Raw genomic sequence first — 12,887 nt, forward strand, 5'->3', positions numbered from 1 at the left:
GCCGGTGGCGAAGAAGAAGGTGTGGAGGAAGTGGGCGGGCAGCGGGCGGCGCGGGGTGGTGGCCGGCGGCGGGCGGCGTGGGGTGGTTGGTGGCCGGGGCTGGGTCGGGAGGTGGGGGAGCCCCGTGACCAGGGGGAGTAGTGCGGGGGTGGGTTGAGACGATGGTGGTAGGTGGTAGTAGTAGCGAGGTGGGGTTAATTTCTTTTTTGTTGCCTCGCGGTTCAATTGGGTTTTGTTGCAGTACGGAACTGTTAGCAGAATAAGCGATTCGGTGTGCAGAATAAGGTCCTAAGGGGTGTTATTAGAATAGACCCACCCTATATATATATATATATATATCCACTAATTGTTTGAGTCCTTTAACTTTTAAAGGATCGGCTAGAGATGGCCTTATGCCTTGTTTATTTCAATTCTTCACAACGTGAGCTCTATATGTGCAACTATTTGCCGTGCAATTCAATTTCATCAATAACAGTTTCAACAATATGACTATGAATTACGATAGGTTGTTGTTAAAGGTTATTGTAGTTAACATGCCTTTTCGTTTTTTTAACAATAACTAGTGTACTTTAGACCTGCACAATACCGGTTTGAATGACTATTTTTTTGTTTATAAATGTTATGCCTAATGCAGTTAACACACCTTTCCACTTCTTGTTTTGCTTAACTAGCGTGCTTAAGCCTGCACACTGAAGCTATCGTTTGTAGATTATGTTGTCTACCATGGATATATTTGGTTGATGTTTAGTCTGTTGTGCTTAACATGCCTTTATATGTACTCATACAGGACAATATTAAGAACAGTGTTGTTTTTTCCATCGAGGTTAGTTACATCGCATTTCTTATATGTACTCACTGTTCAGGATCTCGGTAGCTGCTACCATATAGCCTGGGGGCTGATAATGGATTAATCATCGAATCGTACATTTCACTGAATATATCTGTAACCCATTTATCAGTTGGTTAACTAGGGCCATATTTAATATATCTGAGGCTACATAGCAACATGCATTGTACTGAATGACTAAATATGCAATCCCATGCTACATAGCAACAAGGAAGAGTGTTACCTTAATGTTCGTGTTACCTTAACGTTCTGATGATGTCTAGATATATGTGTATAAAATCTTATATAATGAGATGGAGGGAGTGTTGTACTACAACATTTTGCAATTGTTGTTTAGCTTCTAATATTAACTTGGTGCTTTTAGGTACACATGTCATTGCCAAAGATCCACACTTCGACCCTTTCTGCTTACGGGGCAATGAGATATTCATGAACCAGCATCAAGTGAGGAAACTGATAAAGATTGTTATTAAAATGGGTCAAAAGATGTTAATCAAACTATATGTTTACACTTTATGCAAAACAACAGTGAACTGCAGGATGGTATGTCAGAATCTTTTTTCCTTTGAAGTGGATCCTGAAGCAGTTTACTCAAGATTACCTCTCAAACTACATGATTGGCGACCGGCCATCACAAGGGGTTGGACTAGAGTCGTGCGTGCCTTCTGCATCCAGAAGAACACAATAGGGCCATTCCGCTTCACCTTGCTCAGCAACCAGAATGCATGTCGCCTCTTTCTTTGCCATCTATAATAGTACAAGTATAGAACCCTGATTCATCATTCTTTATTTGGTGCTTCTGTAATTCTTAAACATATGTACCTGTGAATTGAATAATGCATTGGTTGTTTGAACCTGATGGATATGAATAAAGCTATAGCCTGCTTCCAAGTTTCAATTAGGTACAGTTTTAAATAGCAGCAATTAAATTAGGGCGAAATTACGGTGTGCAATTCATTACGGCGCAAAAGGTTAATAAAGCACAACATGTGCGATATACATCATAATCCGACATGGTTCACGGAGTGAAAACGTGTGTAACAATGCATGATGGGGTGATAGACCCGGGTAGCCTCATCTGCACCTCAGCAGTTTTTAAGACATCGGGGCTGGCCAAGCCCCTCAGCCCGACTAGTCGCAAGACCGGCCTGCGCGGCCGGCTGTGCCAGAGGACCGCCTCCTAGAAGGTGGCGAGGGCCTGGGCTGACTCCTACCAGGCAGCCCCTCGCCTCCTCAAACTCTGTGCCCACCTGCTACAACAAGACAGGGCGTGGCAACAGTGCAACCTGTCACCCCCGAATCCAGGACGGAGCGTGGCCACAGTGCGGGCGTACTAGGTGGACACCCCTTTCCTACCGCGGCACTGTAGCCACACAGCCCGTGACGTCACCTACGTCAGTCTGGGCCATGCTCCCACGACGGGCGGTCGGTGTGGCCCACAGATGGCGGGCCCCACCTATCCGCGAGCCACCAGCAGGCGGCAAGGCTTGAGCAGGCGGCCCCAAGGGGAGGCCGACTCCTAGCAGGCGGCTACCCCTCCCCATGAAGTCTGTGCGCCATTAACCAGAAGTGATGGGGTGGAGCTATAGTGATCACCCACCAGGCGGCCGTACTGTAGCTATGCGCCCCCTGACCAAGCAGCCGTCATCAGAGGCAAGGCTACAGTGCGGCCTAGTCCTCCTGGCCTGTCGGTCGAGTCCATGATAGTCGGCGGGGCCCATCAGGCGGCGGGCCCCAACTGTCGGTAGAGAAGCCGGAGCCCAGAGACACTGATGGCCGGGTCCTATGACCAGCCTGATTACCATTGTACCCCTGGGGGTAGGCCTATATAAACCCCCCAGGATCACCCATGCAAAGGGTGGAGCCCTTAGTTCACCATTCCAACCACCTTATACCCATATCGCTAGGGAGAATTAGAGCTAGCCTGCCTTCTTCTTCCACTAGCCAACATAGCTCAAGGAGCAACCTTGTAGCCCGTTATTTGCTCATAGTGATGCGGAGACCCCACAGAGCAGGATTAGGGGTGTTATCTCCGCGGAAAGCCCCGAACCTGGGTAAGACCCGGCGTCGTTTGAGGTCTTGCCAACTCCCGCTTCTAGAGCCCGGCAACGCACTCCTGTCCCCACACATGATAAGTCATCCCTTGGCATATGTCGAGGAAATACCCCGACATTTGGCGCCCACCGTGGGGCTAAGCGCACAGTTTGCCGGAGACACGTTCTGGAAGGGAACCCGTTTCCTTCCTCGTGAGCGCAACCATCCCGGGTCGCCAGATGGCGCTTGTGCCGATTCTTTGTGCGGCGTGGAGTCCGCCTGCATCGCGAGCCGATCTCCTCGGTGGAGTCTACCTCACCGACGAGCCCGCCCCCGACGCTGGTTCGGTCAGCTCAAGAGCTGCCTCGTCGACCTCCTCGGCAAGCTCCACATCGCCAACGAGCTCACCTCCGACCTGGAGTCCATCGGCTCCACCGACCCGCCCGTCGAGATGGTCATCGACTCCGATGTGACAGATGTTGATGCCAACCCGGACCACGTAGGGATCATCGATGACCCGCTCCCTCGCGCGGACCGCATCACCAGCGCTAGCACCGTCACGGAGGTGCTGGTCACTAGTTTGGGCGGAGCCTCTGCTGGAGCGGACATGGATCTGATCCGGGCAGCCCTACGAGCCCTCGCCACTCCGATTGAGGATGGTGCGGATAGCGCGACGCTGGAGGCGCACACATCTCGCTTCTTGACAGCGCCAACCAGTTGGCTGCCGCGAGGCGCCTTGCTCACGCCTACCAGCGTGAGATCGACTGCGCCGTAGGCGGCACTCTGGCCGCTGGAGAGCCCAGCCGGTTGGGCGCAGTCCGACAATGCGGCGCCGCCATCGCCGGCATGTTGGGAGCCGACCGCCCGGTCTACGCTACCCCCATAGAGAACCTGTGTGCTGTCCAGGCGGCAGCAGACGAGCTGGACAACCTGGAGGGCGATGAGAAGCGCTGCATGACGGAGCGCCTCCATCACCTCCTCGACGTGGCTGCCGCGCAGCAGGAAGCCGGCCGATGCGTGATGGAACCCGGCGTGCAAGATGAGAACCGTCACTATCGTCGAGAGCACGGCGCGACCTTTCGTTTCCCTACAGCCGGCTCTCACGGCCGAAGGAACCCGGAGCCGGCTGCCAGCCGCAGTCGGCGCACGCACCTCGCGATTGAGCGCGACCAAGACGGCCGCCCAAGAGCAGCGGAACGGTGCAACGACTGCCCGCCTCCCCCGGGCAGGGAAAGGCGCGCCTCCCCGCCGCCTGTTGAGCATTCGACTCTCGGAGGCCAGCTGGGCCACCGCGAAGAAGTCGGTGAGAATGATGCCCGCCATCGGATCGACTGGCTTGCCCGATCCCTAGCGATAGAAGAAGAAGATGCAGTCGGCCCGCCCTATTTCGGCCCCCGCATACACCATGCACACGCGCTAGGTCCGCCAATATTTGCAGGAGTCCGGTTATCCACATGACGAACCAAAAGCCACTACACGTTATCTCTCCATCCGGATGGCGGAGCTGCTGATCTTTTTTATTTGGCAGAAGGCTTTGAAAGCTCCTCGCATGTTTTGGCCGAAGCCACTTTGTTTAATATTTTTTTCTTCAATCTTTCGGCGGAAACTACTTACAACCATGCATACTAGCTTAGCTAGCATTTGGCGGAAGCAAACTAGTTTGGCCACTATGTTTGGCGGAAGCTAGATACATAGTACAGTTAGAGCTTGCATTAGCGCCAGAAATCCTCGTTAGTAGTAGTATTCCGGTGAGAAGTACAATTAGCATTGTCGAAGTTAGATTTACATGCGTTTGCCTTTGGCGGAAGGTTGCGGCGTTTGGGAATGTTGTTTGTTTAAGTTAATAGAGGTGGACATATGCGGTATAAGGTTGAATGGCCGGTTTTCGCATCAGTGTTCATAGACAGGTCCCTTGGTCCATGGGTGTGCAGTTTGCGGCTGTGTTGAAGATGCCCTAACAAGAGCAAAGCATTTGAGTGTGACTTCAACTTAACTTTTCTTTTAGACCAGTTTGAACAACTGACCAGAAAGAAGGCAGAATATGTGCGAATCAGATCTTGTTGCTGGTTATGTAAAAGCTTCTTCCTCTGTCCCATAACGTAAGACGTTTCTTCACACTAGTGTAGTGTTAAAAAACGTCTTATATTATGAGACGGAGGGAGTATTGTTTTTGACCAGGACAAGAGTCAAACATTTGAATTTTGACTACCAACGTCTTTACGTATATTTCTACTGTAATAACTGAAATCGTATGTGTGATTCTTTTTTCCTCAAAAATTGTTTTCACATTATACAAGGCTTTTAAGGTTTCACAAATAAACTAACTTAAAAAATAGTGTTCAACGTTAAACTTTGAAGATCATGTTAGTTCCTAAAATGACAACTTAATAGGACTAGAAGTAGGTGTCAAAATTAGTTCAAGCACCATTTGGGAATCCTAGCTAGCTCAATGACATCATGCAATTGATGTCACTAAAAAAACGCAACCGACCAACTATTTTGTTCAATGAAGGTAGTACCATTGAAGAGATTGATCTACATAAGGACGAAATAGCATATGTTATCTATGTTGTCTCAACATAGCCGGTCCCAAGGCCGGGTAAAGGAGGAGGGTTGTGATAGGCTTGCCGAGCCAACTTAAAAACGCAGCCACTCTTTTGGAGATGAAACCCAAAAGATTTTCGTTGGGGCGTAATCCTCTCAGCGACGCGCTACATGTGAAACCGGGTGTGGTGGAAAATGGGCAAGGACCGGGCCGTCACCCCCAAGGTGGCGCGCCGTATCTTGATCCGGATACGGTGGCAAGTGAGCGAGGATCGGGTCGTCGCATCCTCAGTGGCGCACTACATCGGCGCCCGGATGTAGTGGAAAATGAGGAAGGGTCTTCGCATTTGACTTGACGAGTGCGAAGGGTAAGGAAGCTAGCCAGGCCTAGGAGGATTCGCTTAGGTACCTGGAACGTAGGGTCTCTGACAGGGAAGCTTCGGGAGCTAGTTTATGCAACGGTGAGAAGAGGTGTTGATATCCTTTGCGTCCAAGAAACCAAATGGAGAGGACAGAAGGCGAAGGAGGTGGAGGATACCGGCTTCAAGCTGTGGTACACGGGGACAGCTGCAAACAGAAATGGCGTAGGCATCTTGATCAACAAGAACCTCAAGTATGGAGTGGTAGACGTCAAGAGAAGTGGGGACCAGATTATCCTGGTCAAGCTGGTAGTTGAGGACTTGGTTCTCAATGTTATCAGTGCGTATGCCCCACAAGTAGTCCACAACGAGAACACGAAGAGGAGTTCTGGGAAGGCCTGGAAGACATGGTTAGGAGTGTACCGATTGGTGAGAAGCTCTTCATAGGAGGAGACCTCAATTGCCACGTGGGTACATCTAACACAGGTTTTGAAGGGGCGCATGGGGACTTTGGATATGGCATCAGGAATCAAGAAGGAAAAGATGTCTTAAGCTTTGCTCTAGCCTACAACATGATTGTAGCTAACACCCTCTTTAGAAGGAGAGATCACATCTGGTGACTTTAAGTAGTACCCAACACTCTAGCCAGATTGATTTCATCATCTCGAGAAGAGAAGCTAGGCGTGCGTGCCTAGACTGTAAGGTGATACCTGGAGAGAGTGTTGTATCCCAGCATAAGCTGGTGGTTGCTGACTTCCGCTTTCGGATTCGTGTCCAGCGGGATAAGCATGCCAACGTCGCTAGAACGAAGTGGTGGAAGCTCAAGGGGGAGGTAGCTCAGGCGTTCAAGGAGAGGGTCATTAAGGAGGGCCCTTGGGAGGAATGAGGGGATGCGGACAATGTGTGGATGAAGATGGCGACTTGCATTCGTAAGGTGGCCTCAGAGGAGTTTGGAGTGTCCAGGGGAAGGAGAAGCGAAGGTAAGGATACCTGGTGGTGGAATGATGACGTCCAGAAGGCGATTAAAGAGAAGAAAAATTACTTCAGACGCCTATACCTGGATAGGAGTGCAGACAACATAGAGAAGTACAAGATGGTGAAGAAGGCCGCAAAGCAAGCTGTTGGTGAAGCAAGGGTCGGGTATATGAGGACCTCTACCAATGGTTAGGCACGAAGGAAGGCGAAAGGGACATCTATAAGACGGCCAAGATCCGAGAGAGGAAGACGAGGGATATTGGCCAAGTCAAATGCATCAAGGATGGAGCAGGCCAACTCTTGGTGAAGGACGAGGAGATTAAGCATAAATGGCGGGAATACTTCAACAAGCTGTTCAATGGGGAGAATAAGAGTTCTACCATTGAGCTGGACAACTCCTTTGATGAGACCAGCATGCGTTTTGTGCGGCGAATTTAGGAGTCTGGGGTCAAGGAGGCTTTAAAAAGGATAAAGGGAGGCAAGGCGATGGGCCCTGATTGTATCCCCATTGAGGTGTGGAAAGGTCTCGGGGACATAGCTATAGTATGGCTAAGGCTAACCAAGCTTTTCAACCTCATTTTTCGGGCAAACAAGATGCCAGAAGAATGGAGGCGGAGTATATTAGTACCAATCTTCAAGAACAATGGGGTTATTCAGAGTTGTACTAATTACCGTGGAATTAAGCTGATGAGCCATACAATGAAGCTATGGGAGCGAGTCATTGAGCACCGCTTAAGAAGAATGACAAGCGTGACCAGAAATCAGTTTGGCTTCATGCATGGGAGGTCGACCATGGAAGCCATTTTCTTGGTACGATAACTTATGGAGAGATATAGGGAGCAAAAGAAGGACTTGCATATGGTGTTCATTGACTTGGAGAAGGCCTATGATAAGATACCGCAGAATGTCATGTGGTGGGCCTTGGAGAAACACAAAGTCCCAGCAAAGTACATTACCCTCATCAAGGACATGTACGATAATGTTGTGACAAGTGTTCGAACAAGTGATGTCGACACTGATGACTTTCCGATTAAGATAGAACTGCATTAGGGGTCAGCTTTGAGCCCTTATCTTTTTGCATTGGTGATGGATGAGGTCACAAGGGATATACAAGGAGATATCCCATGGTGTATGCTCTTTGCAGATGATGTGGTGCTAGTTGACGATAGTCGGACGGGGATAAATAGGAAGTTAGAGTTATGGAGACAAACCTTGGAATCGAAAGGGTTTAGGCTTAGTAGAACTAAAACCGAGTACATGATGTGCGGTTTCAGTACTACTAGGTGTAAGGAGGAGGAGGTTAGCCTTGATGGCCAGGTGGTACCTCAGAAGGACACATTTTGGTATTTGGGGTCAATGCTGCAGGAGGATGGGGGTATTGATGAAGATGTGAACCATCAAATCAAAGTCGGATGGATGAAGTGGCACCAAGCTTCTGTCATTCTTTGTGACAAGAGAGTGCCACAAAAGCTAAAAGGCAAGTTCTACAGGACGGCAGTTCGACCCGCAATGTTGTATGTCACTGAGTGCTGGCCGACTAAAATACGACATGTTCAACAGTTAGGTGTGGCGGAGATGCGTATGTTGAGATGAATGTGTGGCCACACAAGGAAGGATCGAGTCCGGAATGATGATATACGAGATAGAGTTGGGGTAGCACCAATTGAAGAGAAGCTTGTCCAACATCGTCTGAGATGGTTTGGGCATATTCAGCGCAGGCCTCCAGAAGCTCCAGGTGCATAGCGAACGGCTAAAGCGTGCGGAGAATGTCAAGAGAGGGCGGGGTAGACCGAATTTGACATGGGAGAAGTCCGTTAAGAGAGACCTGAAGGATTGAAGTATCACCAAAGAGCTAGCTATGGACAAGGGTGCGTGGAAGCTTGCTATCCATGTGTCAGAGCCATGAGTTGGTTGCGAGATCTTATGTGTTTCATCTCTAGTCTACCCCAATTTATTTGGGACTAAAGGCTTTGTTGTTGTTGAAGGACCAAATAGCATGGGAATCACATCACCAATAGCCACAAAGGATGAGTTTATAGAAACACAATGTTTTTTTCTCTAATCTAAGCACTCCCAACAAAATCTTCACAAATATGCCCAAACCTAGGGTCGGTTGCCACTACTGAAATGCACTAATGACAGTGACCACGTCAACAACAAAATTCAAAAAACATCAATACTTGCCACAAGTCATTGAGACGCTGGAAATCAAGATAATTAAGTGATGTCTTCATAACGCTGTAGAAACATAATAGTTGCGGCAAACTTGTGGGCACATTTGGCAGATGATTTTTCCTGCTACCATGTGATCCACCGAACGCCAAGAACTATTTTATTTTATTTTATTTTTGCATGGAGAACGGCAAGAAAACTGCCACTACATTTCTTATACACGCTCATATAAAGTAATCACCTTGTTATTTATCACCATAGATATATCATAGTCCAGAAGCATATCATGCCATGCTCATGAAGACCTTTACACATGAGGTCCAGAGCACACCTAGCCTATTTATCTATCCCTTGAGTTATTGCCTCGTACCAAAAAAAAGCAGTCACCTCGATCCACACATATAAATGGGTGTTGCAAAAAAAAGGTGCAAAATTCTGGCATACATTACATAAGATATACTCCCTCTGTTCCGATTTACTCGTCGTGGTTTTAGTTCAAATTTAAACTAAAACCACGACGAGTAAATCTGAATGGAGGGAGTATATAATATTGGCCTTGCAAAAGAGAAACTAGGTGAGGTGAAAATAGGCGACCAGCCACTAGTGACCGTAGCAGTGATCCCTAATAGCTCATCGAACTAAGCGGCGGGCTCCCCATGGAATCAAGCTGCGAGAGAGCAGCCTCCACCGTCTCCTTCATCTGGAAGCGGTCCATCTCATCTACCTGAAAAAAGGAAAATTGATCGAGTCAGTCACGGCTGCTAATATTGTCTCAGGAATAAGTAAGCTCCACAGCAAATATTATCCAAAATCTCATCCGGATTGAAAACTACTCCAGTACCGATAATACAGCACGGGGTTAGCTTAAAGCATGTGGCGCTCGTGCTCAATATACTAGTAGTACAACAAAAGAATCACCCGCAATAAAATATCAAGCGTGACGTGTGGAAGAGAAGCATTTCCGCCCTATTTCACTTGTAGTAGTAGTACAAAAAGAGAAGGAAAAAAAAATCTGAGGATAGATGTAGACAGGAGGGAGCATCTTCTTGCACTGTGCTGTGAGCACGTGCAAGGGCTCCCCTCGAGGCCCCGACCACGTGATGTTGATGCTTCCGCGTTTTTCTCGAAATCAATTGGCATCCAAAGCACGTGGCGATTGATATGTCCCCATCGTGCTCAAGCTGAGCGATGGCATCCACGCCGCGCGTGCTTATTGATTGCCATGTGATTGATTTATGTTGCGCGACGCCGATCCAGCGGCAAATCGAGCGTGGCCCAAATATGGATCGAGGAGATGCCGGGATGGGAAAAGCGATATTTTCTTTTTCTGGAGCCTTTTGAGTTTCGTGCGACTTGCGAGTGATGTGGCGTTGATCGCCGCAAATGGAACAGAGGAACAACCTTTTCCGATGCAACAAAACTGTGGACTTGGACCTTGAAAGCGGAAACTAAAAGTGCCTACCGATGGTAAAAGTCAAATCCAGTCAACCAACTAGTAAAAGGAAGGGGCATGTGACGTCAGCACAGCCCACGTCATCTTATCATCAATTCAATCAATCAAGTGAACTAACAGAAGCAGAAACAGAGCCATCGGATCGGGTAGAATCGTGTGAAAGGACTGTTGCTCATGAGAGTTGTGGAGGGCGGCGGCGACGTACCTCGACGAAGAGGGTGTGCATGAGGCAGCCGGAGACGGAGGTGATGTTGGCGGTGATGACCCTGAGGCGGAGCTCCTCGAGCGCGCGGCACACCTTGGTCATGGCGTCGCGCTGCTTGCTGCACGTCACGCTCACCACCAGCACCTTCTCGCTCACCTCCGACACGCGCAGCTCCAGGACCTCCACCGGCGGCGAGGCCACCGTCGCCGCCGCGGCGAGCAGCGCGTCGTTCATGGACGAGACCGAGAGAGCGCGCTTCACCTTCTTCCTCTGCGCCGAGGAGACCTGGTCCACGGAGAGGCCGCCGTCGTAGTCATCCTCCGCGCCGGTGGCGGACTCGAGCGCGGACACCTCCGCCTCCATCTGCCGCTCCTCTGCCTGCAGCTGCTGGATGTACTCGATCGCGTCCTTGATGATCGAGGCCTTGTCCATCTGCAACGACGAGGCACTGGCCGTTAAAACCGTCTCCCCGGCGATCCAGATGCTGCTGTGTTCCGGCAATGCCGGCTGAGATGCTTGCGCTCACCTTGGTGATGTTGGGCACGACGCTCCGGAGCGTGTAGAGCTTCTCATTGAGCTTGCGGCGGCGGTCGCGTTCCATCAGTATGTTCTTGTTCGCCCCAGTGCCGTCCATCCCCATCCCCGCCCCTGGCAGGGCCGACCCCATCGGCGTCGAGGACGAGTGGGAACCATCCGGCGAGCTGGAGTCGTAGTACGAGATGGCGTCTTCGGTCGCCCCGACGAAGATGCTGCAACCAAGCACCGGAATTTAGTCACCCTCTCCTCCAAAATCCCTCAACAATGGCGATGGATGGCCGGAAGGCGGGAGCAAGGCGTACGTACCTGTCAACGAGCTCCTCCGACTCGAGGTAGCGCTGCGTCTCCCAGTAGTATGCGAAGTTCTCGCCCATGTCCGGGTCCATGTCTTCCTTCTTCCCTCTGATTCGTCGCTGGCTGCTGCTCTTCTCTGTTCTGTTGCTCTGTCACTCTTTCTCCAGGTGCTCTCACTTGTCTCTTCGAGCCCTTATATATAGGCGCGGGCTCACATGTGTGGCTGGCGGGCGGGCCCCGCGCACCGGACAAGGACGCGCTGGCCTGTGGTCTCCGTCCCCGCGTAACGACCAGGCGAAAAACGTGGAGAAATTCAAGGCGGACACGCACGCCACTCTCTTTCACGCGCAGAGCACTCTCTCGCGGACACAACGTGCGGGATTATTAATTAGTTTTGGCTAATCTAGCACATGGAGCATTGATGATAACTCGATTTACTACTACTACTACTAGAAGTCTACTACCGCACGTGCCTTGTTAGCTACCCAACCCAACCATATCCGTTTTTCCCTTTTTCCTTCTGGTTGACAAAGTAAGGCTTTCCGCAAGGGAAACGTTTATAATCCGCGGACCGGCCGAAGCTTGGGCCGGTCACGCCTCGCTCGCTCAGAAAACTACCATCAGTTTTTTGCCGGACGAGGAACAGTACAGAGTTGGCACCATAATGCACTTTTTAACTCAGGTGGCACTGGAGAGAGGGAGACAGAGGATGGGGAGCAGAATGGTATCGGCAGCCAAGACGTGAGGAACATGAATGTTCTGGGAAGGCGCGTGGCGCATGACACTCAATTAGCGGACTCTGTTAGGGCTGCCGATGGAGGTCTGCTCCGCAAAAGGAGTGCTGCTGACTCAGTCTCAAATTATGCAGATGCCATCGATCCGGAAACGGTGGCCGGAGCGATAGTGCTAGCGGGAAAGGGGGCGGCAGTGGCAGAAATAGTACAACAACTCAATGGGAACAACAATTCTTCAGACCTGTTAAATACGCCACAGAAAAACGCAAACAAGAAGAAACTCCGGGGGATTGATGGTGTTGCTGTGGATGAAAGAGCAATGGAGATAATTGAAGATGATACATCGGCGGCTCCCCGGGTGGGAGACCGCCGGGGACAATGAGTACAATATGTTGGAACTGTCGTGGTTTGGGTAACCCCGCGACAGTTCGTGAGGTTCGCGATCTCGCGACCAAATTTACCCTAGCCGTGTTGTGTTTAGTTGAAACTCAGATCCAAAGCACGCGGGCTGAGATTCTAGCTTCTTCGTTTGGTTACAATAAATCCTTTGTAGTTAGTAGTCCGGTCGGAACGGTGGTCTTGTACTTTTTTGGAATGAGGAAATAAAACTTGAGGTGTTGGGCTATTCGAAACATAATATTGATGCAAAGATTTCTGATCTGGGGCCGGTACCCTAGAGGCTCACATGTATTTATGGTGAAGCACAGGTATCGGAGAGGCACAAGACGTGGGA

General features: G+C 50.1%; 1 protein-coding gene across 1 annotated transcript; it reads right to left on the reverse strand.

The window, feature by feature from the left end:
* Positions 1-9,141: 9,141 nt before the first annotated feature.
* LOC119363976 (transcription factor bHLH35-like) lies at positions 9,142-11,585 on the reverse strand. Its single transcript, XM_037629363.1, has 4 exons — positions 11,433-11,585; positions 11,116-11,338; positions 10,590-11,021; positions 9,142-9,655 (listed from the first exon to the last, which is right to left on the reverse strand). The coding sequence occupies exons 1-4, from the start codon at positions 11,510-11,512 to the stop codon at positions 9,554-9,556; spliced, it is 837 nt and encodes a 278-aa protein (XP_037485260.1). The 5' UTR covers positions 11,513-11,585; the 3' UTR covers positions 9,142-9,553.
* Positions 11,586-12,887: the final 1,302 nt, after the last annotated feature.

Source organism: Triticum dicoccoides, chromosome 2B (assembly GCF_002162155.2).
Source record: "Triticum dicoccoides isolate Atlit2015 ecotype Zavitan chromosome 2B, WEW_v2.0, whole genome shotgun sequence".
In the NCBI taxonomy this organism is placed as follows: domain Eukaryota; kingdom Viridiplantae; phylum Streptophyta; class Magnoliopsida; order Poales; family Poaceae; genus Triticum; species Triticum dicoccoides.

What these genes read in the sequence shown, in the direction of transcription:
- LOC119363976 (XM_037629363.1), bottom strand. Translation starts at nt 11,512, where the DNA reads ATGGACCCGGACATGGGCGAGAACTTCGCATACTACTGGGAGACGCAG. An exon ending in TCGGAGGAGCTCGTTGACAG is followed by an intron (nt 11,339 to 11,432) that starts GTACGTACGCCT and finishes GCTTGGTTGCAG; the next exon opens with CATCTTCGTCGGGGCGACCG. An exon ending in TCGTGCCCAACATCACCAAG is followed by an intron (nt 11,022 to 11,115) that starts GTGAGCGCAAGC and finishes TCGTCGTTGCAG; the next exon opens with ATGGACAAGGCCTCGATCAT.